General features: G+C 43.5%; 1 protein-coding gene across 2 annotated transcripts in view; it reads right to left on the bottom strand.

Moving 5' to 3' along the window:
• Zfyve26 (zinc finger FYVE-type containing 26) overlaps positions 1-27,783 on the bottom strand; it is a 72,137-nt gene that overhangs the window by 21,121 nt on the left and 23,233 nt on the right. For both annotated transcript variants that reach the window (XM_070031481.1, XM_070031487.1), the window contains exons 15-29: positions 26,303-26,504; positions 21,593-21,856; positions 20,223-20,342; positions 19,963-20,127; positions 18,726-18,944; positions 17,517-17,619; positions 15,780-16,522; positions 12,809-13,005; positions 11,311-11,415; positions 10,789-10,911; positions 9,445-9,621; positions 7,317-7,563; positions 6,395-6,490; positions 2,653-2,816; positions 977-1,113 (exon numbers count right to left, since the gene is read on the bottom strand). In XM_070031481.1, the coding sequence (XP_069887582.1) occupies positions 977-1,113; positions 2,653-2,816; positions 6,395-6,490; positions 7,317-7,563; positions 9,445-9,621; positions 10,789-10,911; positions 11,311-11,415; positions 12,809-13,005; positions 15,780-16,522; positions 17,517-17,619; positions 18,726-18,944; positions 19,963-20,127; positions 20,223-20,342; positions 21,593-21,856; positions 26,303-26,504 (3,062 nt within the window). The remainder of the gene's footprint in view (positions 1-976; positions 1,114-2,652; positions 2,817-6,394; positions 6,491-7,316; positions 7,564-9,444; positions 9,622-10,788; positions 10,912-11,310; positions 11,416-12,808; positions 13,006-15,779; positions 16,523-17,516; positions 17,620-18,725; positions 18,945-19,962; positions 20,128-20,222; positions 20,343-21,592; positions 21,857-26,302; positions 26,505-27,783) is intronic.

Genomic DNA, 27,783 nt, shown 5'->3' with positions numbered 1-27,783 from the left:
TAGTTTCATACTCCTTTGCTACTAATAGTGGGGAAAAATTGGCAAGCACAGTCTTGATTTGTCCTGTCAGAGGTCAGAACAATTCTTTAAAACTATCTGCAGCTGAACTATGTATAGAAAGTATCAGGGCTTGGCTAGGTGCAGGAGGCTCATGCCTGTAATCCTAGATACTCAGGAGGCTGAGTTCTGAAGATTGAAGCCAGCCTGGGCAGGAAAGTCTGTGAGACTCTTATCTCTAACTAACTACCAGAAAACCAGAAGTGGCGTTATTTGCTCAAAGTGGTAGAGCACTGGTCTTGAGCAAAAGACAACGCCCAGGGACAGCACCCAGGCCTGGAGTTCAAGCCTCACAATTGACAAAAAAAGAAAAAGAAAAAAGAAAGTGTAAGGGCTTATCTAATTGTGGACAACAAACCAGGACTACCTAGAATTAAGAGCTGATGTAAGTGCTGTCCTTAAAATTCAGCAGGTATGCATGTGTCCCTTTAAATTGAGGCAAGACCAAAAGAAGAAAGAGTAACCAGGAAATAGGGAAGGTGATGAAGAGGACGACGGTCTCAGTCTGGACAGGAGCAAGGGCTGAAGAGCCAAGTGTCCTGATTTTGAGAAGACCAGTATGTAAGAACCTTGAAAACTGTTTCTTGTCATCTCTGCTTCTGACTCAAGTCCATCTTCAAACATTTCACTGTCGAGTTTATGCATGTGAATGTTGCCTTGTTTTTGTTTTTATTTTTTGTAGCTTTCTTTTTCTTTTTTTTTTTTCCAGGGCTGAGGACCGAACCCAGGGCCTTGCGGGTGCCCTTCCGCTGGGCTAAACCCCCAGCCCCTGTAGTGTGAATGTTAAACCAAACATTTTTTGTAAGCGTTCCAGAGGTAAATTGTTCTCCACAACAAGATTCCTACAAGATTAAGGTCTGAGGGAGGGTGCAGTTGTCAGAAGCAGTATAAGCTTCAGCTGATAGTTCAGAACACTCACTCTTTGTTGTAGTAACTGTAGCACTGGTCACACACACGAGTAGGGCTCTCCCTGCAGCCTTCCACCACCATTTTCTTAGTGGAACAAGAACCACACACTAGCCGGCCACAGCGGCGACAGTGATGACGTCTGTTGAACTGAGGAATGCCATTGGCATAGAAAGAAGAGGGAAAAAGAGATGGTGAGATTCAGTCTATTTATACTTAGCTTCAGTCACCTGTGACTGAAGAGTTTGAGCTTGTTTTGAAAATGAGCACACCTATCCCTGCCCTCAAAAAAGGGGACATCTGCCAGGGGCTGGTGGCTCAAGCCTGTAATCCTAGCTACTCAGTAGGCTGAGATATGAGGATCGCAGTTCAAAGTCAGCTTAGGCAGGAATGTCTGTGAAACTCTTATCTCTAATTACCCACCAGAAAACCAGAAGTGGTGCTGTGGCTCAAGTGGTAGAGCGTCAGCCTTGAGCTGAAGAGCTGACGGACAGCTTCCAGCCCAGCGTTCAAGCCCCATGACCGACCAAAAAAAAAAAAAAAGGGCCTGAAGGGTATAAGCTCTGTACAGTGCTTGCCTAGCATACACAGGGCTCTAGGATCCCCAGCATAAAAGAAAAAATAGAGAAGCAAAAAGAAAGCAATCTGACATTTTAGGATCATTCAGCTGATAGGAAAACATTTAAGAGACAGTTTTGTAATCAGTAGTACTGGAAGTATTATTTCTGTGTGAATGCAACATGTGGAGGCACAGCAAATCAGTAGCGGGGAAGAAGTAACATTCCAGCCAGAGAGAACCACATTTCTACATAGTATTGATGATGATGAAACAGCATCCTTTCTCTAAATATTTCTTTTCCAAGTATGGCCTTATTTCATTAAAAGTGACTGATAGCCTATCTTCTTTTACATATGAAGAAACAGACGTAGGGAAATGAAGTCACTGTTTTAATTAGCACTGAGCTAATCTGTCAGGTAGTAGTAGGCTAAGTGGGACCTCTGTTATTGCATTTAATCCTAAAAGCTCCAGGAGGCAATCCATATTTTATCCCTACCTTATAAGTGGACACATACGACTAAAAAAGTGTATGGTCATATTGATATTAGAAGGCAGAGCTGGAATAAGAAACCAGGTCCTCTTTCTTCTGAGCTAGCAGGTAGAACCACTATCAGGTTGTTGTCTTATTGAGAAAGACATGGGAGCTAGAAATAAGATCCCTTAACACTTGGTGATTCTTCCCACCTTTTGCATTATCTCCTGATAATGGCAAAGTTTAAAATTTAAGGCTATTTGAAAATGTCTATGACTTGAATAAATTTTAAATATATACTCAGGCCAAATATACTTAGGACACAGAGATCTGAGACTCATGGTTCAAAGCCAGCTGGGGTAGAAATTCTCTAAGGGCAAAAAAGCTGAAACTCAAGGCATAGCTCAAATGGTAGAGCACCAGTCACGCATGAAAAAGCAGAAAAAGAGCCCGAGGCTCTGAGTTCAAACAAACAACCCTCCAAACAAAACATAACATAAAAACAACCCAAACCACAAAACCTAACTATGGTTAGGTTAAAGGTAAATCCAAGGTGTTAGTTTTGGAAATATTTTTGAAAATAGCAGTATCCGCTAGGACATGAAATGAAGTTAGGCTCATGACATCCCCAAGTGCTGCTGAGAATGATGCCACCTACCATGGTGAAGTGCTCCCTGCGGCACACCATGCAGATGTTTTCAGTCTCATCTGGTACCCACTGGCTCCTGGCAGGAGGTGCTGATGGGGGCACAAATTCCAGTAGAGGCTGATTTGGAGCAAAACACCGTTCACTTGGGCTGGGGGGACATGCCATGGAGACACCTAGGAACCAGAGGTCAGAGTAAAAAGTGATCAATATTCCATCCCATAAATAAAAAAGAGAAGGATAGAAGTTCACCATTTTACAAAGCCCTTCTGAAATAATAGGTCCAGTTGATGATTATCAATAGCTGCTTGTGTCACAAAAGAGATAACAGAAACATTGTATGCCTCCTGTTAAAAATGTAAAGCAGGGCTGGGAAGGTGGCTCAGTGGTAGAGTGTTTGCCTTGCATGCCTGAGGCTCTGGGTTTGATTCCTCAGCACCACATAAGCAGAAAAAAAAAGCAGGAAGTGGCACTGTGGCTCAAGTGGTAAAGCACTAGCCTTGAGCTGAAGAGCTGAGGAACAGCGCTCAGGCCCAGAGTTCAGGCCCCACGACCGGACCACCCCCCCAAAAAAAATGTAAAGCAAAACCAATCAAGTGTAATTATCAAAAAACATTAAGTGCAAATTAATACATACTTCAAGAAAGATCTATCAGTGTACTAGAGAGCAGAGACTCAGATTGTCATAAGGAAGCAACCAGCAAAACCAGCATGTGGGAAGCTTTATGGAACAAATGTCACAATTTCCTCCTTACATAAAAGAAGTGGGAGATCTAGTGATTAAAACAGACTTAAAAATTTAGCCTGATAGCTGGGTGCCCGTGGCTCATGCCTGTAATCCTAGCTACTCAGGAGGCTGAGATCTGAGGATCACAGTTCAAAGCTAGCATAGGCAGGAAAGTCCATGAGACTCTTATTTCCAATAAACCACTAGAAAACCAGAAGTGGCGCTGTGGCTCAAGAGGTAGAGTGCTTGCCTTGAGCTGAAGAGCACAGGGACAGCACCCAAACCCAGAGTTCAAGCCCCACAACCGACCAAAAAAAACTTAGGCTGACTAGGGGCTGGGAAGGTGGCTCAATGGGAGAATGCTTGCCTTAGATGCACGAGGCCATAGGTTCCATTCCTCAGCATCACATAAACAGGAAAAGCTGGAAATGGCACTGTGGCTCAAGTGGTAGAGTGCCTGCCTTGAGCTAAAAGAGCTGAGGGACAGCATCCAGGCCCAGAGTTCAAGCCCCAGAACTGGCCAAAAAAAAAAAAAAAAAAATTAGCCTGACTAAAAATTTAGTCTGAGCAGGTGCTAGTGGCTCATTCCTGTAATCCTAGCTACTCAGGAGGCTGAGAGATGAGGATTGAGGTTTGAAGCCAGCCAGGGCTGTGAAGCTCTTATCTCCAACTGATTACAAAAGAAGCCAGAAGTGATTCTGTGGCTCAAGTGGTAGAAAGCTAGCTTTGAGCAAAAGGAGCTTAGGGACCCAAGGACCAACCAACCAACCAATAAACAAACATAGTCTGATTAAAATAAACTTAAAATTTTAGCCAAATTCTATGTGGAGAAATTAGACTTTGATTCTAGACAAATCGACTATAAAAATGTTATGTGGCCGGGCACCAGTGGCGCCTGTAATCCTAGCTACTCAGGAGGCTGAGATCTGAGGATCACAGTTCAAAGCCAGCCAGGGCAGGAAAGTCCATGAGACTTATCTCCAATGAACCACTGAGAAAACTGGAAGTGGCACTGTGGTTCAAGGGGTAGAATGCTTGCCTTGAGCTGAAGAGCTGAGGGACAGTGCCCAGGCCCAGAGTTCAAGCCCCATAACAGACAAAAAAAAAAAAAAAGACAAAAAACAAAAACAAAAACAAAAACGTTATGTGTTGGGTGCAATGGCTCATGTTTATAATCCCAGTTACTGGTGAGGTAGAGATTAAGACTACAATTCAAGAATAGCCTGAACAAAAAGTTACTGAGATCCCACTGAACCAATAGCTGGGCATGGTAGCATATGCTTGTCATCATGGCTATGTGATAGGTATAAATAGGAGGATCATGGCCTGGGCCAGCCTGGGCAAAAGCACAAGACCCTATCCCAAATATAAATCAGGCAGAAAAGGCTGGGGCATGGCTCAATGGATAGGAGTGCTTATCTATTAAGCATAAGGGACTAGGTTCAACTGCCAGTACCACAACAAAATAAAACAACAAAACTTAATGAACAACTAGGAACATATGAACACAAATATCTGAAGATAACAAGGGATCTTCTTCGGTAATATAATGATTTTATGGTTTTATTTTACAAAAATGCTTACTTTTTAGGAATTTAAAAGAAAATATTTATAAATGAAATGATACCTTTGGTACTTACTTCAAGATAAACCAAAAAAAGGAGAGGTATAGATGAAACAAGAATGGTCATTGTAAAGAGATAGTTGTTGTAGCTGGGTGACTGGTAGGTGAACTTCATTATATTCTTTTTACTTTATAGTGTACAATTTCCATACAATAAGCACACACACACACACACACACACACACACACACACACACACACACACACACACACACACACACACACACACACACACACACACACACACACACACACACACACACACACACACACACACACACGTGCGCTTCTCATCTACCTATGAGTCTGGTTCTCTGGCCAATTGGTTATTGAGAAGCTAATTAATTCCCAGAGATAGCTAGGATTGCTACTTTCCTTTATGGTATCTAAGGAGATTTCTTATCACTTAGCAGAGAAAATAGAAAAAAACACAGTAATCTTTATCAGAAGAAGAGACACACAGAATCATGCTCTCCTGAGACTGGGGAGAGCAGGGCTGCTGAAAAGAATGACCATGTTTAAAACACGGCTGAGGCCTTCTAGGAGCTTGTTCCTTTTGTGTAACAGAATTTTCAAGGGGATTAAATCCAGTCAATTCTCATTAGCAGGATCCATATTTGTGAGTTTGTCTATTCACTAATATACAACCATCCTCAAAAATCAACACTTGCAGTGCTTTCATGGTCATTTGTAGCCATGTCCAGAGTGACATAAATTTTGAGTTGGCCAACATTGAAGTTGTCAGTTGAATGGACTAAAGTGGCACTCTTTCCTCTTGTCTTAGCTCTCATATGGTAACCAGAGAATGTAAAGAGGAGACAATTCAAGATAGGTATAAGCAGCTCTAGTTAGAACTAGTTGGGACCAGGCATACAGATTTTTCTTTTTTTGTTTGTGTGGGGCTTGAACTCTGGGCCTGGGCGCTGTCCCTCAGCTCTTCAGCTCAAGGTGAGCTCTCTACCCCTTGAGCCACAGTGCCACTTCCGGTTTCCTGAGTGGTTTATTGGAGATAAGAGTCTCTTAGGCTTTCCTGCCTTGGCTGGCTTTGTATCAGATCTCAGCCTCCTGAATAGCTAGGATTAGAGGTGTGAGCCACTGATGCCTGGCTCCAGGCAGATTTTGAATCCCATCTCTGGCCCTTATTAGTAGGAGCCTCAGAGAAGTCATTTCTCAATCTCTTGTTTTGTAAACTAAAGAGAACAGAATGTACTAGGGTAAGTTATTTTTAAGGTTTGAGACTATAATCTATATAGTATGTATGTATATGTGTATGCGTGCCTCTATGTGTGTAGCTTCCTCTTGAAGCAGTGGTTTAGGATTCACAAATTCAATGTTTGTTTTTTTTACAGTCTTTAAGTCAGAATAAGGCAAAGTTAAAGTGAAAACCAGGTAGCAGTTCTTACCAGAAACAGTAGTAGAGAATTCTGTTGATGGTGATCTAGACAGGGTTTCAGGTTCCGAAGTCTGATGAACAATTTCCTGGAGATGAATCACAGAATCTGCCAAGAGGGATCTGCCATAAGCATCTTTATCCATTATGTTAGGTATTTAGTTTCAAAGCTCTATGGGCTCTGCTGACTGTCAAACCATGACTCTAAGATAATGGTGGAGTATTTCTTTGTTTGGTTGGTTGTGGGGCTTGAACTCTGGGCCTGGATGCAGTCCCTGAGCTCTTCAGCTCAAGGCTAGTGCTCTATCACTTGAGCCACAGCACCACTTCTATTTTTCTGGTGGTTAATCGGAGATAAGACTCTCATGGATGTTCTTGTCCTGGCTGGCTTCAAACCTGGATCCTAAGATCTCAGCCTTCAGAGTAGCTAGGATTATAGGTATGTGCCTGGCTATGGTAGAGTACTTCTAAGACATGTTTTGGCACATGAGATTATGGAGTAGTAGCCACTAGTATTTTTCAAAGTAAATTAAAAAATGTTAAGAGAAGACAATTATAGGTACACATTTCATTGCTTCATTCTAGAAGTAGTTGAGTCAGCTGTCATATAAGTTTTATCTGATGTGACTGAGAATGAAGCACTCTCCATTTAAAAAAAAAAAAAAGATGGCATTTTTAGGGCCACTCTATCAAGGCCAGACAGAAATACTGTCCAGCAATATTTGCTTCCCCAAACCTTCATGGTAGTTATTCAGTGGTTGTCTACCTTTGTTTCATTCTGACCAAAATCTCTCCCAAGAAGAGCTGTGTCTCCTAAAGTAATTCCTTTCACTTTAATCAACCCCAAATAATAAGAGAAGGGAAAATGAAAACAAAGAATGGAGCATGGTATTGCTTTCTCCATACAGAACCACTATCTAGAATGCTGCAGTTACCTGATCGTTTCTCCCTCAGAGGGTATGGGAGGTCCAGGGCTTTCCCTGCATATCTGGAAAGCAAGGAGTCAACCTCATTCATGGTGAAGCCAATCTCCTGTCCAGTCAGCAACTGGTTCAGAGTCTGCACTGCCAGAGTGGCCCAATCCACCTTCATGTTCATCAGCAGCTGCTCTAACATGAGTAGGGGGTTGGAGGACAAGTGGGAATAGCTGTTCCGGTGCTGCTCAGGCAGAGTCAGCAGAACCTATTTGTGGGGGTAAACCCATAGAGAAAAGAGAACAATAAACACATCTCAAAAGAAAGCTGAGATTCTTTTGGGAGAAAGAATTCCAGAGAGCTGAAAGTCTATAGTACTATTGTGATTTGCTAGGAGTCTTTCATCAAGCAAGGCGACTCTCCGTAAGTCATCTAAGTGGCTATGATGAGTATTCCAAGCACTTTTATCCGGATAACAGGATGGTAATTCTTTTTTCTATCAAGGATCAGAGAGTGCCAAGCAATGGTGACTCACACTTTTAATCCTAGTTACTCAGGAGGCTGAGATCTAAGGACCCTGGTTCAAAGTCAGCCTAGGCAGGAAAGTCTGTGAGATTTCTCTCCAATTAACCATCAGAAAACTGGAAGTGGAGAGTAATGGCTCAAAGTGGTAAAGTGCTAGCCTTGAGCAGAAAAGCTCAGGGACCCTGCCAAGGTCCTGAGTTCAAGCCCCACAACCACTACCACCAATAACAAAAAAAGAGACAGTGAGCAAATTTTTTAGGCTTTAAGATGTATAAAATGATTCAGCTTTTCCAATGTAGTGTGAAAGCAATCATAAACAAACATGTAAGTGAATGGATATGCTTTGTTCCAATAAAACTTGACTTACAAAATATGGTAGATTTGGTCCCCAGGTAGTAATCTATTAACCTCTTGCCTGGACCCTCAAAAGCACAGTTGGGCTTTGCCTCAATGTTACCATTATACTGAGGGGAGGATTTACTTATGAATGAGCAATGTTGGGTGATGTCAGAGGGCTGCCCAATCCAGCCACTTCCTAAGTCCTTATGAATCTAAACACCCTTTAAAGGTCATGCCACTAGGCTTAAAATAAGGTCACTGGTTGCCTATTTTTCTCCAACTTAAGTTAGCTGCACTAAAAAAAAAAGTCTATTTTCTTAAGAGAAAGTAGTTATATACATGGCACTTGTTCTATTTTGATTGCTAGTCAGAATAAGTAGAAGAAATTAGGAATTTCTTCTCTAAAAATCGTTTTACTAGAATTACTTTTTGTACCTTGAAATTTCTCCAGTTAGTATTTTCAAGGTTATATAATAAAGGTAAAGAAGTATTATCTCATTTAATTACTAGACAACTTTTTTTTGTTGTTGTTGGTCATGGGGCTTGAACTCTGGGCCTGGACACTATTGTCCCTCAGCTCTTCAGCTCAAGGCTAGCACTCTACCACTTGAACCACAGCGCCACTTCTGGGTTTCTGGTGGTTTATTGGAGATAAGAGTCTCATGGACTTTCCTGCCTGGGCTGGCTTTGAACCGTGATCCTCAGATCTCAGCCTCCTGAGTAGCTAGGATTACAGGCATGAGCCCCTGGTGCCTGGCTAATATATATATATATATTTTTTTGGGTTTGGTCCTGGGACCTGAATTCTGGGCCCGGGCACCGTCCCTTAGCTCTTCAGCTCAAGGCTAGAGCTCTACCATTTGAGCCACAGCACCACTTCCGGCTTTTTTCTTTTTGCTTATGTGGTGCTAAGGAATCAAACCCAGGGCCTCATACATGCAAGGCAAGCACTCTACCACGGAGCCACCTTCCCAGCCCCCGCCTGGCTAATATTTTTAAAGGCCAGGTGGTTCTAAAACATGGTCCAGATTGAGAAGCACTGATATAGAAGTGCCATGGAAAGTCGAAAGACCCTTGAGAGGACATTTTGAATAAAGGGCTGCAAGAGTATGACAAGTCCTAAGAGGCATATCTAGGGAATGGTGGGCTGTGTGGTTACAATCTCTTAGCACAGGCTAAGGACAGCAGGCACTGGCACAAGAGCTTCTGAAAGGGCAGGTTCTAGTGGAGCTGGGCCAGCAGTCACCCTCCTCAGACATGCTTTCTTGAAACCTTTCCCCCTTACCTTGGATCCCATGTACAGTGCCTGGATTTCATGGTGTCGAGCAGTGGTCAGTTCTCCATAGAAATGGGTGGTGAGGTAGTTGGCCAAGAAGTGTGAGGTGGCCAAGCTAGGATGCTGGTCAAGGGCCTTCTCTGTGACCTCAAGGCACATGGCAGGGTCAGGGATTCTTTGCAGAAGCTATAGCAGAAGAATGGGTAGAAGAGGAAGGCAAGGCTTTCCTAAGAACTCTGGAGCTGCCTTGCTTGCTTAGAGAAAGGAATACTTGGTTTATTTATTTTGGGTTCATCTTTCCCTATGCTCATTTTTGTTACCTCCATACCTTCACCAATAAGTCACAATTTTTTTTTTCCTGGTTGTGAGGCTGAACTCAGGGCCTAGGTGCTGTCCCTGAGCTCTTTCATTTAAGGCTATCATTGTACCACTTTGAGCCATAGCTCCACTTCTGGTTGGAGATAAGAGTCTTATGGACTTTCCAGCCCAGTCTGGCTTTGAACCATGCTTCTCAGATCTCAGCCTCCAGAGTAGCTAGGATTATATGTGAACTACCAGTGCCTGGCTGAGACATAGTTCTGACAGAACTTAGATTCTTCATTACAAGAATTCTAGCCCCAGTTGTTCTACTTGGCACCTAGTATAGAGAGAGGCACTTTCTCTCAAGATGACTGTGACTGGCTTCTGAAGGACAGTTAGGCAGATATGAGATTGCAAATATTTTGCATGGGATTCATGGGAAAAAGTCATCTGATTTCACTAACTTTGTTCTTCCCAATTGGAGAAATTCTGTAGACCAATAATATGTGGGCCTAATAAACCTGCTGGGGAATAGATTCCATGTCCCCCACTTACTTTACTATCCCAATGTGTGAACTCTACATTAAAGTTTCAGGATAGAATTCCCAGGGCTTTACCCAAGTATTACAACACAGTGGTACCTGGGTTGCCCTCCATATACTTGTCTGTCATGCTGTATCTAGTACCCTGCTTGAGCTCCTTTGATCTGGACTTACTTCTAGCATTTGACATATTATCTTGCAATCATATCTAAATGAGTCTTACATCATCACCCTTATTCTCCCTAAAATGTGGCTCAATGCAGCACAAGGACTACTAACCCTAATTATTAACACTGTCATACTACCATCTAGCAAAGTAGCCAGGAATATTCAGTGTCTCCTAAATGAATAAGCATTCAAATGAATGTCTACATTTTGAACTATGATATATCAACTTCTTAAAAGGCAGATAAAGTTCTCATTAGGGTGCAAATGGCCAATGAATAGAAAAGATATTCATTACTAATAATGGAAATGTGAATTGCAACAATGGAAAGAATCAGAGACTTACTTTCAAAGCCTTTTCATGATCTCTTCTTTCTACTAGGTAGAGAAGATGGTTTTGATGTAGGCTGATTAAATGTTCCTTTGAAATGGGGTATAGACAGCCCCATTCCTCACATAGCTCATACTCCTGCAAGGAAACACACATGTCTTCAATTCCTTTAAGTTACTGGCCATGTCATTTGTCCAATTTTTGTCTGAAAAGTTGGACAGTATAAACAGTGTAAGTATGGGGCACTGTGAGTGGGAATATAATTGGGACAACCAACTTGAAGAGGGAGGGTGTTTATGCCTAATGACACAACCATTAGAGATATATATTCAGTACATAGCATGCGGTGTATAAAATTCTGCATAGGAACACAATGGTGATGACAGGAAAGGGTCAATTGTATTATAGTCTATACTGGCAAATTTTACAATTAAAAAAAAAAAGAATGGGATGCAGTTACAAAAAATTGTGGACATTGATACATATAACCAGCTAAAGAGTTGAAGCTCTGGAAAGAAAAGGGAGGGAAAATGATACCTGTGCTTCCAGAATCATGTTCATGATAGCTGATGGGTCCTCAACACAGCAGCTCTTCAGGGCCTGCCAGTCACACCACACTGGGGGATCCTGCAAACCTAGAATCTAAGGAAAGACAGGAAGACCCATTAAACCACACTGTAGCTTTTTCCTCCATGAGCAAGTCACTTTTATGTCCACGGAAGGGCCTCCCCTAGATCTCTGCCCCAAAAGCGGGCCATCACTCTAGTTTAGGAAAGAGGAAAATGAATCCAAATGGGACAGAGATCATTGAGAGAGTGAACCTCTTGGGAAGTAAAATCAGTGAGCAAAGGCTGAGTGGGAGGCTAGAATTGGAGCTTTTACTGGTAAAGATAATTCTCTGAGGTCCAAAGCTTGTCCAGTTTTCTGAGTTCACTTGTCCCAAGCTCCTCTATATCAAAACTCCACCACAGACATTCTTTTTTTTTTTTTGGTCCGGTCATGGGGCCTGAACTCTGGGACTGAGCACTGTCCCTCAGCTCTTCAGCTCAAGGCTAGCGCTCTACCACTTGAGCCACAGCGCCACTTCCGGCTTCTTTCTTATGTGGTGCTAAGGAATTGAACCCAGGACCTCAGGCATGCAAGGCAAGCACTCTACCACTGAGCCACCTTCCCAGCCCCAACACAGACATTCTTTTGGATTGAATATTCTGCAGGATCATCTTTCCTGCAGCATGAATGAAAACTGCTGAGGTGTGAGAGTAAACCTTTCTCTCCTGCCATGTTTACTGTCTCTAGTGAAGCTCTAGATTCAGTTCTGTTCAAGAACACATGGGAAGAACAGAATGTATTGTGTATTACTTATGTAGCTGTACTTCCTGAATCTGCCTGCTTGAGCCTCTTCAGCTTGGATATAATACATATCCCTCAAAAATCTTTCCCTTTTGAAATTGCCATTGTCATGCAAGCTTTCAAAATGGACCTTGAATTACCTGAAATTTAGAACAATTTTTAAGAAAAGATATATCAAAGCTCAAATACACATTGTGGAGCAATGTTAATATTTTTATTATCTTTGCTTAATTCAAATGTATTTAAAACAATAGGAATAAATAACACTGGAACCAGATAGAGGGCCTCTTCCTTGTTCACTTAAGAGTGGATGTCAGATGCACAACCAAAGTCAGACCTATATTTTCTGTTTTTAAAACTTCCCCATAGGCCAGGTGCCGGTGGCTCACGCCTGTAATCCTAGCTACTCAGGTGGCTGAGATCTGAGGATTGCAGTTCAAAGCCAGCCCTGGCAGGAAAGTCTATGAGACTCTTATCTCCAAATCACTAGAAAACCAGAAGTGGCACTGTGGCTCAAGTGGTAGAGCCTTGAGCTGAAGAGCGCAGGGACAACACCCAAGCCCAGAGTTCAAGCCCCATGACCGATCAACAACAACAACAAACCTTCCCCATCACACACAAATAGGCTGAGGGTTGGCTTCACGTGAGAAGCTTCTTTTCTTCTCTTGATGCCAGAATCCCATACCTTCTGATACACCTGCAGCTCTGCCAACTTCCTCTGCAGCTCAGACTTTAAACCTTCTTGGATAGCTTTATCTGAAATGCAGTAGGCTAGGATCTCCAGACATGACTCTAGGGGCCACCTGTCCATAAACTGCAAGGCCAGCCGACTTCTCAGACATGCATCCTTCACAGGAAACAGGTATCGCCATGCTTCCTTGTCTATAAAACAAAAGTAATATCCAGATATACATTTTTGGCACATTGCGTAAATAGCACTCTTTCAAACTTATTTCATCAGTGAAAGCTGAGTATTCCCCTGCAATTTCTACTTAAGAGCTATTTCAGATAAATGATTTTACTTCACTGCGTATTTTGTCTTATTTGTTAGATCTCTTACTCCCATACTCATTTCACAGATTTGGCAAAGAAATATAAAAAACAGACTCCAAGCAATTTAGACTACATAGCCTTTGTGTTGATTCTTACCTTCTTCAGGAGTGATTTTTCTCCTTTCTTCAAGTAGCCAAGCTGCCTACCCAAAAGCCATTCCATACAGGTCATCCAATTCTTGCTTTCCCTAGTGAAGTGTGATAACTCACCAGCTTTCAACCTGATTACATATGAAAATTTCCCAGGGGGGGGGGAAGAGAGAGAGAGAAAGAGAGAGAGAGAGAGAGAGTGTGTGTGTGTGTACAGGGGATTGAAGTGTGTGTGTGTGTGTGTGTGTGTGTGTGTGTGTGTGTGTGTGTGTGTGTGTGTGTGTGTGTGTGTGTGTGTGTGTGTGTGTGTGTGTGTGTGTGTGTGTGTGTGTGTGTGTGTGTGTGTGTGTGTGTGTGTGTGTGTGTGTGTGTGTGTGTGTGTGTGTGTGTGTGTGTGTGTGTGTGTGTGTACGGGGGATTGAACTCAAGGCCCAGGGAGTGTGTGTGTGTTGGTACAGGGGATTGAACTCGAGGCCTTGTGCTCTCTCAACTTTTTTGCTCAGAGTTGGTATTCTACCATTTGAGCCACACGTCTAGGCCAGCTTTATTGCTGGTTAATTGGAAATTAGAGCTTTGTAGACTTTTCAGCTTTGGCTTGTGTTGAACCTCAATCCTCATATTTCAGCCTATTAAGTAGCTAGAATTACAGGTGAACTACCAGAGCCGATTTCTAGGGAGATTTTAAAGTAGGGATAATTGAACAGGCTCATAGTTTGCTTATGTTTTATTTTATTATTGTTATTATATTATTATTATTCCAGTCCTGGGGCTTAAACTCAGGGCCTGGCATTGTTCCTGAGCTTCTTTTGCTTAAAGCTAGCACTCTTCTATTTGAGCCACAGAGCCACTTCTGGCCTTTTCTGTATGTGGTACTGAGGAATTGAATCCAGGACTTCATGCATGCTAAGCAAACACTCTACCACTCAGTCATATTCCCAGGCCCCTGTTTTTATTTTTTAATTAACTAATTAAAAGATTCCATCTATGTAGCTCAGATTGGTCTTATGATCTTCCAGCTTTAGCCTCGCACTGGGAATATAGGCATGTGCCATGATACTCAGCTTAATTTATTTTTGCAAATACAATTAGAATATATATATATACACACACATATATGCTTTATGTATTGATTATGGTTGCTTTCATGTTATAGTGGTAGAGTTGAGTAGTTGCAACAAAGAGTGCATGGCCTACATGTTTTTTACAAAAAACTTTTCTGATATTTATTTGTGCTGGTCCTGGAGCTTGAACCCAGGACTTGCTTTGCTCAAGACTAGTGCTTTACTATTTGAGCCATACCTCCACTTTGGCTTTTTGTTGTTAAATTGGAGATAAAGGTCTCCTGGACTTCCCTGAATGTACTGGCTTTGAATCTCAATTTTAAGATTTAGCCTCCTGAGTAGATAATGTTGCAGGCATGAGCCACTGGCACCTGGCTTCTGACTTGTCTTTTTTTTTTTTTTTGGTCAGTCATGGGGCTTGAACTCTGGGCCTGGGTGCTGTCCCTCAGCTCTTCAGGTCAAGACTAGTGCTCTACCACTTGAGGCATAGCACCACTTCCATTTTCTGGTGGTTTACTGGAGATAAGAGTCTTATGGATTTTCCTGCCCAGGCTGGCTTTGAACTGCGATTCTCAGATCTTAGCCTCCTGAGTAACTAGGATTACAGGAGTGAGCCAACACGCCTGGCTGACTCGTCTTTTAAAGTAATCCCATTCTTGAACTACATCCTGGGTCTCTGAGAACAGGACGCAGATTATTTGTCATTTTTAGAATTTCACAATAATTTTTATACATAGGATTAAAGAATATTGGTTGTTGGTTTTATGTGTTCATACAAAGTTCAAACAGATTTGGGCTCTAAGCTCTATTCTACCATCCTGGGCAAGTTTTCTAACCTAACTCTTGGACTCCAGTAAATAGTTTTTTGGTTGTTGTTTTTTTTTTGTGTGTGTGCTGTTCCTAGGGCTTTGAACTCAGTGCCTGGGCACTGTCCCTAGCTTTATTTATTTATTTGGGTCCGGTCGTAGGGCCTGAACTCTGGGCCTCGGTGCTGTCCCTCAGCTCTTCAGCTCAAGGCTAGCACTCTACCACTTGAGCCACAGTGCCACTTCTGGCTTTTTTCTTTTTGCTTATGTGGTGCTGAGGAATCGAACCCAGGGCCTCATGCATGCAAGGCAAGCACTCTACCACTGAGCCCCTTCCCAGGCCCTGTCCCTAGCTTTATTGCCCAATGCTAGTGCTCTATCACTTGAGCCACAGCTCCACTTGTGGCTTTTTTGGTGGTTAAGTGGAGATAAGAGTCTCACAGACTTCCTTGCCCTGCCTGGCTTTAAAATGCAATCCTCAGATCTCAGCCTCCTGAGTAGCTAGGAATACGGGCCTGAGTCACTGGTGCCCGGCAATGAAGAGTTTATGATGACACTTTTCTCTAGTGTTATTCTAAGCACTACATGTGAATGCTAAATATTACAATTATTACAGGTGAAAGAGGAAGGCGCAGCTTTTTGCTTACCACATGCAACAGCACAGCTCAGGACTGCATCCCAAACGTGGCTCAGATCATCTGTGTCTTGCCCATATACTTCAGTGAGCTGAAGGGCCCGTGGCCAATCTCTGGCCACCAGGGCTTCTTTGAATGCCCCAATCAACACATCTAGGGCAATAGGAGAATGCAGGCCCAGGAGCACAGTAGAGAGGCTGGTGCGACCGCAGAAACTAGCTGCCAGACTCCTTCCTTGCTCGGAGGATCCATGGAGAGGCTCCCAGGTAGCTAAGAGGGAGGCCTCAAGCACAGGGAACTGTTCCAAGAGGTGCTCACACTCCTTGGTGATCTGTTCTACAGTCAGAGGCACTTCTCTGCGACCACACAGCTCCTTCCACAAGCTGGTCTTGCTAACCTTTGTCCCCGGGGAAGCTCCTAGGCAAGCAATAGTAGCCAGTAGCTTTGAATGGGACTTTAGGAAGGCCAAGGCAGAGGAGGTGAGAGCTGGGGGTGGTGAGTCTTTTGGGGAGGAATGGATCTTCTTCTCTGGTGTGAGATTCTCATTTGGCCTAGGGGAGCTTGGTCTAGAGAGGGGGATGTCATCCAGGCAGTTGGAGATATGTTGCTGGGCCAAGATGCCCAGGTGAGTCAGAAGGGATGATGCCTGCTGGCTTTGCAGAGAAGGGCAAAGACTAAGGGGCTCACAGCAGCAGTTGACAATGACCTGAGGCACACTTAGGCTGAGTCCTTCTTGGGCCAGAAGGTCCGCCAACCTGAAGGAAGAGAGGCAGAGGGCTAAGTACATGGAAATCATCACCTGATTTTACAATTTATATTTACGCAGCAAACGTTATCATTTGCTATTAATCATTCCCCTCTTAAAACACAACAACATGGGGGGGGGGGTGCCAGTGGCTCACGCCTGTAATCCTAGCTACTCAGGAGGCTGAGATCTGAGGATCACAGTTCAAAGCCAGCTCGGGCAGAAGATCTCTGAGACTCTTATCTGCAATTAACCACCAGAAAACTGGAAGTAGCTCTGTGGCTCAAGTGGTAGAGCGCTAGCCTTGAGCTGAAGAGCTGAGGGACAGCGCCCAGGCCCAAAGTTGAAGCCTCATGACTGACAAAAGAAAACAAAAAATAAACAAACAAAAAAAGCAACATAAAAGGTAGCATATTAGATACATTGGTCTGTCTTTTGCTTTTCACTGAATAGCCTACCTGACTCTCATGCTTTCTTTAAAGTATTCTCTTATATGGATGAGCCATAACCTAACTATTCTGTTGTTAGTGGACAACATAGTTTTCTGATCTCTTGTATATACATCACTTTCTACCTGTAGAGGTGCAGAATTAATTGCCCAACATGGATTCCTAAGTCAAAGGACACATAAATTTGTAAATTACATAGAGTTTCACAAACTGCTTTTCTACAAGATTTGTACCCCACTGGGTATGAAAATGCTTATTATCCTACAATCTACACAACCACTGTCACCAAATTTTTGGATTTTTGTACTATCTGTATGTGGAAGTTCATCCATTAATCTTGTACTTGCCATTACACATGTTAACAAGAAAAAAAAAAGAAACAAAGTTCAGTGAATTTTAATATACTGTGGAAAGGTAGATGCACATTCAGGGCAAAATATGAAAGACATATTTCCTTTCTGTGATTACTCCAAGTACAATACCACTGAGGCCTACATTTCTTTGATGAAATATTCAGGGAGGCCCAAGGCTGACTCCCATGGAGGTGGCTCATACCTCTGTGGGGGAACCTGTCTCTCTAGGAGGAGATGTGACAACAGCTGGGAAGAGCTCTGTTGCAGGAGAACGAAGGGATTTCCTATTTTCACCTCCATGTGATCTGCAAGGGCAAAGAATGTGATCTTTAGTCAGGTATGGGTGGCTCAAGCAGCTGAGACCTAAGGATCATGATTCAAAGCCAACCTGGACAGGAAAAGTTCATGAGACTCTTATCTCCAATGAAACACCAAAAAGCTGGAAATGGTAAAGCTCCAGTCTTAGAAAAAGCTAAAAGACAGCATCAGTCCGAGTTCAAGCCCCAGTACCACTAACTGCAACAGACCGGAGCCTTGTTTCCCCAAACCATTTAATTATTCTGGGACACAATTAAGATATATTGAGAGCCTTCCTTTTGATTCATGCTAGGTAAAGGGTATTCACAAGCTGACTCGTACCACCACAAGTTCATTTGTACATTACTACTGCTTTAAAGATTACCTAGCCAGATAAACTTTAGTGGGTAGGTCTAGCCACAGATGGGTGACCCCTGTTCACTTCAACCTGAATGAAATACATGCAGTACAGAATGAGTAAGTACCCCTAAACATCTGAAATGTGTAGGACAAGAAGGGTTTTGGATTTTAGGATATTTGCATACATATAATGAAATGTCCTGGGGATAGGACCCAAGTCTAAACACGAGATATATTGGTTTCATTTACATCTTATACATAGAGCCTGAAGGTAATTTTACATGGATCTGTCAAATGTGGAACCTACCGCTTACGGTGTCATGTTGGTGCTCAAGATCTGTAGGATTTTATAGCATTTAGGACTTTGGATTTTTGTGTGAGGGATGTTCTGTGAATTCAGCTAAGAATCTGGTACTCATATCAAAAGCTTGTTTTTCTACTGGCCCTCAAATTCACAAGATCTGCCAGAGATTTGTTTTTTAGTACTAAGGTTTGAACTCAGGGCCTTGCTGTAGGTAGGCAAGCACCCTACCATCTGAGCCATATCCCCAGCCTTATATTTGAGTCCATGAGATTTCATTCACACTCCCATGTGCTCAACAATTATACTCAGCACAAAGATACATTAAAAAAAAAAAAGAAGACAGAGATGAGTAAGGGCAAAGAACCTTATGCATCTGGGCACCTGTCCTCTTCTTTGCCTAAATACTTGTACAGGCCAGTCATAACTCCACTTCCTCTTTTTGTTTCTTACCAGGCTCAGAGCTTAAACTCTGAAGGAGAACTGCAGCCAGGGTGCTGCAGTAGGTGAAGAAGGTGCCCACATAGTCAGTCTGCTCAATGCCTGTGGGGGCTTGTCTGCTCAGATTCTTCTGGAGGAGCTCAATCTGAATGTGAATAGGGTAGGCCTCTGCTTCAGGAGCTTTTTGGGAGGACTGCTCCACCAGGGATGTGAGAGGAGTACTCTTGGGCTCTGAGGGAAGTTAGGCAAGAGAAAGGACACAGGCTTTAGTCTATGTATCCAGCTTTTGGTCAATTTTAGACCTAATACATAAACTGAGCCTTCTATGAACGACATGGGGTCCTATAGCTTAGCTGCTATACTTAGAAGGTAGATATAAAGCACTACTTGGGAGCATAGCACTGGTGGCTCAGGTCTGTAATCCTAGGTATTCAGAGGATCGTGGTTCCAGGTCAGCCTGGTCAGAAAAGGCCATAAGACTGTCTCCAAGCAGCAAAAAGTAGGCATGGCTCAAGTGGTAGAGTACCAGCCAAGCATGCGAACCAAATGGGTGCAAAGCCAGTTCAAATCTCAATATTGCTAAAAAAAAAAAAAAAAACAAAACAAAACCAGCCCCCACCCCCCAAAAAACACCCCTAATTCAGTCACTTAGACAAGTGATTCTCAGCCAGCAAAAACTTCTGAATTTAGCTGTAATCCTGGCTACTGAGGAGATTGAGATCTGGGGATCCCAGTTCAAAGCCAGCTGGGGCAGGAAAGTCCATGAGACTCTTATCCAGAAAAACTGGAAGTGGCACTGTGGCTCAAGTGATAGAGTGCTCACCTTGAGCTGAAGAGCTCAGAGAAAACGCCCAGGCCCAGAGTTAAAGCCCCATGACCAACAAAAGAAAACAAAAACAAACAAGCAAAAAGCCCCTCTGAATCTGGAGGAATCAGGATCTATTATCCTGTTTTCACCTATTGTGCCTGGGGGTAAAATCACTTTCTGAAGAGAGAACATTACAATCTTTTGGGAAGGATTGCCCAATATTGACAGAGGCCTTGCTGAGTTTGCTCACCAAGAAAGAAAAAAAAAAAATCTATCTGCTCATGCAATGAGAGTCATCCTTTCAAATGTGAGGTAGAAACAGGGGGACTTTTGAGTTCTGAGATGTACCCGGGCTAATGAATCGTCTACTTCTCAAGTCTGACTTCCCAGGGCTCCCTCACTCTTATCTGCTTCACTGTTCCTGAGTAGACAGCCCCATACCTGGCAGTGCTATTGCTTCTCTCAGAGATTGAAGAGTTTGATCCAGCTGCTGGGAGAGGCTGGTGTGGCTGGCAACACAGTCCTCAGTGAGTCTGGGCCAGCACATCTGAAGCAGTTCAATGATGCTGTACCGTGGAGGGCCTCCTGCTTTATCTTCTACAGCCTCTATGGAAAGCAAGAAAGTGATAAAGAGTCAAGTCTGCTACCCATGTATTGTTCCAGTCCAGGAGAAAAAAAAAGGTTGAGGTGAATCAACTCACCTGATTTCGTTTGTCCAGCTGATGTAAGTGGGTAACTGAGAATCTTACTAATTTGCTGAAGAACAACGGGAAAACCTCGAATGCCATCAGCATGGAGGTGTGGCTGATCTAGCCGTCGACCTGAAAACAGATGAAGGAAGAGAAAAATCAGAAAAGATAAAATACTTTCAGAGACTGAGTTCAGCATTGAATTGTGTAATTTTATCTTCTCCAATACTGACAATAAAGTACATGTAGTTCCAATTTGGGTGCCAATCAGAGAACCTGGCTTATTATATACCAGAGGTTTCAAGAAGCCTCTGCTGCCAAAAGCAGCTCATCCAGAACCTTTGGCCCTCCTATGGGATTAGCTAGCTTAACTCAAATGGATACTTATTGTGAATTTGCATGGGTACTACCTACTACCTTTACCCATGAACTTGAGCTAGGATCATATCTATTTTCTTTTCTTCTTTTTTCCAGGGCTGAGGACCAAACCGAGGGCCTTGTGCTCGCCAGGTGGATGCCCTTCTGCTGAGCTAAACCCCCAGCCCTATATCCATTTTCTCTAATTGCCTAATTCTATTTTTGATTCCTCTAAGGATTTCATATACATATTCTGGGACATTATAAATCTCAAAACATGACCTTCCCTTCAACTGTGCTGCACTGAGTTTTCTTTTATACCTCGTTTACAGCTTCTTGGTGGCCCTAAGTTTTAGGTTAAGTAGGTCCAGCCAGGAAGGAGATGTGCTCTAATGTCACAAGTAACATTTGTTCCTTTCTTTTTCTAGAGGATGCTGGGGATGGAACCCAGGGCCTCATGCATACTAAACATATATTCTAGCACTGAGCTACAATTCCAAACTCATTTGTTTTTTGTTTTTTTTGGGGGGTTGGTTGTGGGACTTGAACTCAGGGGCTACATGTTGTCCCTGAGCTTTTTTGCTCAAGGCTAGCACTCAACCACTCTTGGTTTTGAAGTGGTTAATTGGAAATAAGAGTCTCAAGGACTTTCCTGCCTGGGCTGGCTTTAAACTGTGATTCTCAGATCTCAGCCTCCTCAGTAGTTAGGATTACAGCCGTGAGCCACTAGTGCCCAGATCTCTCTGACTCTTTATTTTTAATATACATTTCCTCCTTGAATTGAATAAAAACCAGAAAAGAGTTTCCCAAAATGACTACAGACTGCTATATTCACTAAAACTATGAGATATTCAGGGCTGGGGTATAGTTCAGTGGTAGTGCACTTGCTTAGCATATGTAAGGCCATAGGTTCCAACTACAGCATTGCAAAAATAAATAAATAAATTTTCTCCTTGTCCTCCTTCCTCTAATAACCACCTTCCTCTTGCAGGGATAAAGGGACAGGGTTAATGCTGCCCACTCACCCCGGCTCTCAAGGCTGCTGTTCAAACGCCGTTCAGCTGTTTCCAAGAGCTGTTTGCAGGTTTTCCAGAGCTGGCACTGAGAGCAAGCAAGGTCAAATGCAGCCATGGCGGGGGGACTGAGATCCTCCAGAACCTCTCTCAGTGGAGCAGTGGGCTCCATGGGAGCAGTGTTTATCCAAAAGTCCTCCTGAAGTGTGGGGATGGGTTCTCCAGAGGTGCTGAGCAGCTTCTCAGTCACATCAGAAATGGAGTAAAATACTATCCCTGTATAATCAGCAGTGGACAAAAAGCAAGGGGTTAAAGTGATTCTGACTACTATTTCTATCATGAAAAGTAGTTGTTTAATATTGTTCTGCACAGAATCTATGATTATTAGTACCTTTTTTTTTTTTTTTTGGTTGGTCGTGGGGCTTGAACTCTGGGCTTGGGCGCTGTCCCTGCGCTCTTCAGCTCAAGGCGAGCACTCTACCACTTGAGCCACAGTGCCACTTCCAGTTTTCTAGTGGTTTATTGGAGATCATAGTCTTACAGACTTTCCTGCCTGGGCTGGCTTTGAACCGTGATCCTACATCTTAGCCTCCTGAGTAGCTAGGATTACAGGCGTGAGCCACTGGCGCCCAGCTATTAGTACCATTCTTATAGCCTATTCTTTTTTTCTTTTCTTGCCAGTTGTGGGACTTGAACTCAGGGCCTGGGTGCAGTCCCTGAGCCTCTCTGAGCCACCAGATCCCAGCTTTACAACCCAATCTCATAATACCAAAGACATGAAAAGAGAAATTTGGGATGGCTGAGATGAGGGAGGGCTTCTTCAAAACAGGTTCTAAAACCAGGAAAGAATAATATTTATGTCTGCTAATTAGAAATGATCCCCACAATTAGTTGCTAAAAAGGTAAGGTGGCCAGGTGTTGGTAGCTCACGCCTATAATCATAGCTACTCAGAAGGTTGAGATTTGAGGATCACAGTTTGGAGTCAGCTCAGGCATGAAAGTCCATGAGACTCTTATCTCCAATAAACTACTCAGAAAAAACAGTGGTGCTGTGGCTCAAGTGTTAGAGTGCTGCTAGCTTTAAGTACAAAGAAGCTCAGGGACATCTCCGAGGCCCAGAATTCAAGGCCCAGGACTGGAAAAAAAAAAAAAAGTAAGGTAGATACTGTTTTAAGAGTCCATTTATATCAACAATATGAAGATGTGCTTTTATTTTTTGTGCCAATACTGTCGCTTGAACTCAGGGTATGGCTGCTGTCTCCTAGTTTTTTGCTCAAGGCTGGAACTACCACTTGAACCACACCTCCACTTGCAGCTTTTTGCTGATTAAAAGGGCTTGAACTGTGATCCTCAGATCCTCCCTAGTAGCTAGTATAATAGGAGCCACTGGTGCTTGGCATCTACACACACACACACACACTTAAAGTAAGTGTAGGACATTTCTGGAAAAACATGGTGCTAACTTGAATACAGAATCGAGTCTAGTATAAGATATGTAAATATAAGATAAGATTCTACTTCTGTCGGGCTGGGAAGGTGGCTCAGTGGTAGAACGCTTGCCTTGCATGCATGAGGCCCTGGGTTCGATTCCACAGCACCACATAAGCAGAAAAAAAAGCCGAAGTGGCGCTGTGGCTCAAGTGGTAGAGTGCTAGCCTTGAGCTGAAGAGCTGAGGGACAGTGCCCAGGCCCAGAGTTCAGGCCCTCCCCCCCCCCCAAAAAAAAAGATTCTACTTCTGAGAAATTATGAAAGATGAGCTGTTTGATTGTAAGCTACAGTTGGAAATTGAGGCATGTGGATCCCAGGCTACATGTTATTACACGGCATGATTATAAAGGAAGGAAATAAAGTCCCAACCATTTCTTGAAGCCTGAGCTAGTGGCTGTAAAACACATGCTGGGAACAGCATTGATACTTTCTAGTTAAAGTCACAGAGGACTCAAATAGAAGTTATATGAACACTTGATCAGAGGCTGGATGCAATTAGAAAATATCTCTGCATGCATCAGAAATGCATTCTGGTTTTTTGTTGTTGTTGGTGGTGGTGGGGCTTGAACTCTGGGCTTGGCAGCTGTCCTTGAGCTCTTCAGCTCAACACTAGTATTCTACACTTTGAGCCACAGTGCCACTTCCAGTTTTCTGGTAGTTAACTGGAGATAAAGTGTCTCACGAGCTGGGCGCTGGTGGCTCATGCCTGTAATCCTAGCTACTCAGAAGACTGAGATCTGAGGATCATGGTTCAAAGCCAGCCTGGGCAGGAAAGTTCCTGAGACTCTTATCACCACTCAGAAAACCGGAAGTGGTGATGTGGCTCAAGTGGTAGAGCACTAGCCTTCAGCTGAAGAGCTGAGGGACAGCACTCAGGCCCAGAGTTCAAGCCCCAGGACTGACCAAAAAAGAGTCTCACAGACTTTCTTGCCCAGGCTGGCTTTGAACTGTAGTCCTCAGATCTCAGCCTCCTGAGTAGCTAGGATTACAGGCATGAGCCAATGGTGTATGGCTGTTTTTTGTTTTTTTTTAAAGGTAGTGTTAATCCTCAGCTCCCCCCAGACCTGAGCTCCCCCCTGCCCTGGAGTTCCGGTCCTACAGCTGGCCACTCCCTCTCTCCACCCAGACTCACCCACACACACATTTTCTCTCACTTCCTGGACACAGACCCATGACTTGGATGGGGGCAGATGACATGTGTTCCCTCTCCTGGAGAGATATGGCTCCTCTAATAAGCCTTACAATAATGTTTCTTCTGTGCCTGCCTGCCTCCACATGGTTCCCTGGGATAGTTCTGAAGGATCCTTTCATATAGTGCATGAAACCTGTGATTGGTTCCACGGTGGATGTGCCCTCCCCTCCACTTCAGATAGGGGTCCGACAGCTGCCCGGGACCTAGCCTGAGGTCCTACACTCCTGTCACTAGAGGACCACCAAGGTAACTTTCTCCTGCCTGAGCACTCTACCTCCTGCCTATCCAACACTGACTAATTTGTTCCTACTTCAGGGTAAGTAACCAGAAGATCCTGGCTTCCACCATATTAAGGCCACCTGGGCCTTGGTGGACTGCTGAGCTCCCGTATAAGACCACCTGGGCCTTGGTGCGCTGCTGAGCTCCCGTATAAGATCACCTGGGCCTTGGTGGGCTGCTGAGCTCCCGTATAAGACCACCTGGGCCTTGGTGGGCTACTGAGCCCCCATCAGAAGATGGTTGGCAGCAAGTTCTAGTTCCAAAGGTCACTTGCCATGGGAAGGACACAACTAAATTTTTTTACAGGGGCTGGGAAGGTGGCTCAGTGGTATAGCGCTTGCTTTGCATGCATGAGGCCCTGGGTTCGATTCCTCAGCACCACATAAGCAAAAAAAGAAAAAAGAAAAAAGCTGGAAGTGGCGCTGTGGCTCAAGTGGTAGAGTGCTAACCTTGAGCTGAAGAGCTGAGGGACAGTGCCCAGGCCCAGAGTTCAGGCCCCACAACTGGACACTCCCCCCAAAATCTCTCCTTTTTTTTTTTTACAATCAACTTTGGCCCCAAATTTGAGTGCTCATGCAAGTAAAACTTTCTTTCTTCCTCTCCTCTCTATCCCTTCCCTCTCTCTGTAAATTGCTCTCTTCCTCGCTCTCTTTTGCATACTTTAAAATCTTTGTGCACAAGAACGTTAAGCGTATGTAAGCCCGTTAAGAAACTCCCAAGATTATCGCATTGTTTCAAAGAGAAATTTTAGTTAAGTTACTGTTCTGCTTGCTAAAAGGTCTTTAACCAGTATGTGTAGAGATTTTGCAGGTAAACAGCAGGAAGTGTGACAATGTATACATGCTGGGAGATGCCACAGCCTAGCCCAGACCCTGGCCTTGCTCCATCACACACGACCACAACCTGCTGATTTGAGGTGAAAAGCACAAGCCATTTCAGATCCACTAAAGCTCAGACCTTTATATTGTCCTGATTTGTTTGTGTTCCCTTCCACCTGTAGGATAACAGGCCCCCAGACAGGACACCACCTGGGAACAAGTCCAGGCCAACCTGTTACTACAGGCAACTGGAGACTTCACTTACGCTGCTCTGCCTTGCCCAGTGCAGACCCAGGCCCTAAAAACCCCAGCTCCTTGATGCCTCCAGGCCAGCAGGAAGTAGCCAAAGGTGCCCATGACACCTGTTGGCTTTGATAACTATTTGGACCTTCACCAACTGTCAAGCAAATGCTTCTTGTACTTGTCTGAGCACCAAAGCAGAGACCTCTGAATGCTTTTCCCCTTTACAGCAGGAAGTAACTTCTGAAGAAATGACCTCCACCCTTACCCCCAGACAGATATCCCAATTTTTATTAAACAACAAAGCAGGGAATGTTAGTATTATCCCCACCTTTAATCCTCAGCTCCACCCAGACCTGAGCTCCTCCCTGCCCTACAGCTGGCCACTCCCTCTCTCTACCCAGACCCAACCACGCATGCATTTTACCTCACTTCTGCCCTCACTTCCTGGAGACAGACTGTAGACTTGGCTGGGGGCAGATGCCATGTTGCCATGTTCTCTCTCCTGGGGAGATATGGCCCCTCTAATAGACCTTACAATAATGTTTCTCCTGTGTCTGCCTGCCTGGGAGGGTCCTGAAGGATCCTTTCAGGCAGAGTCCTGCTTTGAGTTCCTGCCCACTGAAATGAATAGTGTATGATTTTCCCCTCCTGGTCCTGCCCTGGCTGCCTCACCACCTATGGTAGCATCAGGGAAGCCTAACCTGCTGCTGCAGCACTGCCAATGGCCTGCAGAGTTGAACGGCCACTGTTGGTTCTCCGAATGGTGCTGCTACCCCCATCTGAGTTCTGGTTTTCAATCTTGTGCTCTACTTGGGCTAGCTCCTGGATCACCTCTTGGTAGCGTTCCACAAACATCAGTTCCCCTGCGCTGGGTGAAGACTTCAGGTTGAACATGAATACCACCTGTCATGAGAGAGGGAGGAACATTGCTGTTGTGGCCCTAAAATCTAGTTGGGAGGGACAGAAGGGTAGTGAAAGTTGAAAGAGTAGATCAAAACCAAAACTAACTGAAAGTCAGTAAGAAAACCACCAAAAACCCAGTAGAAAATAAGGAAAAAATGCAGACCATCTCAGGGAAGATAATCAGGCACTAGTATCACTAGTATAGAAATGAGAATATATTTTCCCTGACCAGCAATCTAGTAATTTAAATAGTAAGACTGTTTTATATTTATTACAATAGCAAAGTGTAAAACTAAATTCTCAGAGGATAGGGTAGATCATCACATTGATTCATAAGGTAGGTTGGCAATCTATAAAGCTTTAAAAATTACTTTTTACTCAGTTACTGAGTCAAATGAGAAGTATTCTTAAGGAAATGATCCAAAAGATTTAATGCCCAAAGGTGATCATCTTGGCAGATTACAACCATTACAAAGTTGAAAATACTCTAGGGGTTGGGCAAAGAAAATGGTTATTTGCTACCTGGTTAGATGATAGTATGAGGTCATTAAAATTAAAGTGATTCTAAGGTAAATGGTTATAATGGAAAAAAGACAATTTAAAGTTTGAGATTCAAAATAATTTCAGCTAAATAAAAGATATATCTTGGAAAGATATTAGCTGAAATCTTTAGCATTGGTTGCTCTATACAATAGGGTTAAAAGTGAGTTTATTTTCTAGTAAATACTTTTTTTTTCTGGTATAGGGGTTTGAACTCTGGGTCTCCTACTTACTTGACTTGTATGCTAGTCTGGTGCTCTCACATTTAAGTCATGGCTCAAACCCTTGCAAATACTTTTGATGTTTTCTTGTAATATGAATAACTTGTTCAGTAACCTGGATAAAACATGTTTTTATGAAAAAGAGGAAGAGGAGGAGGAGAAGGAACAATTTTTTCTTTTTTGTGTACCCTTATTAGAGCTAGAATTCAGGACCTGGCTGCTATTCCTGAGCTTTGTTTACTTAGGGCTAGTGCTCTACCACTGAGCTACAAGGACCACCACCACCAAAAATCCCCCCAAAGAAACATATTGAACGGTGGGTCAATGGTGAACTGTCAGCCTAGCATGGGAGAGGCCATGTGTTTGATCCACACAGCACTGCACAGTCAAAACAACAAAAATAAAGACTAGGAGGGTCTTATCCTGGAGAGGATCAAATTGATCATAATCATTAAAGTATGAGATCTAAAATGAGGAAATTAAGGACATCCTATTACTTAGATTTCTAGTAGAATTAT

This window comes from Dipodomys merriami, unplaced genomic scaffold (assembly GCF_024711535.1).
Source record: "Dipodomys merriami isolate MVZ:Mamm:240054 unplaced genomic scaffold, mDipMer1.0.p SCAF_1, whole genome shotgun sequence".
Taxonomy (NCBI): Eukaryota; Metazoa; Chordata; class Mammalia; order Rodentia; family Heteromyidae; genus Dipodomys; species Dipodomys merriami.
Note: the sequence above shows the minus strand (reverse complement) of the source record. Positions and strands in the feature narration are given on the sequence as shown.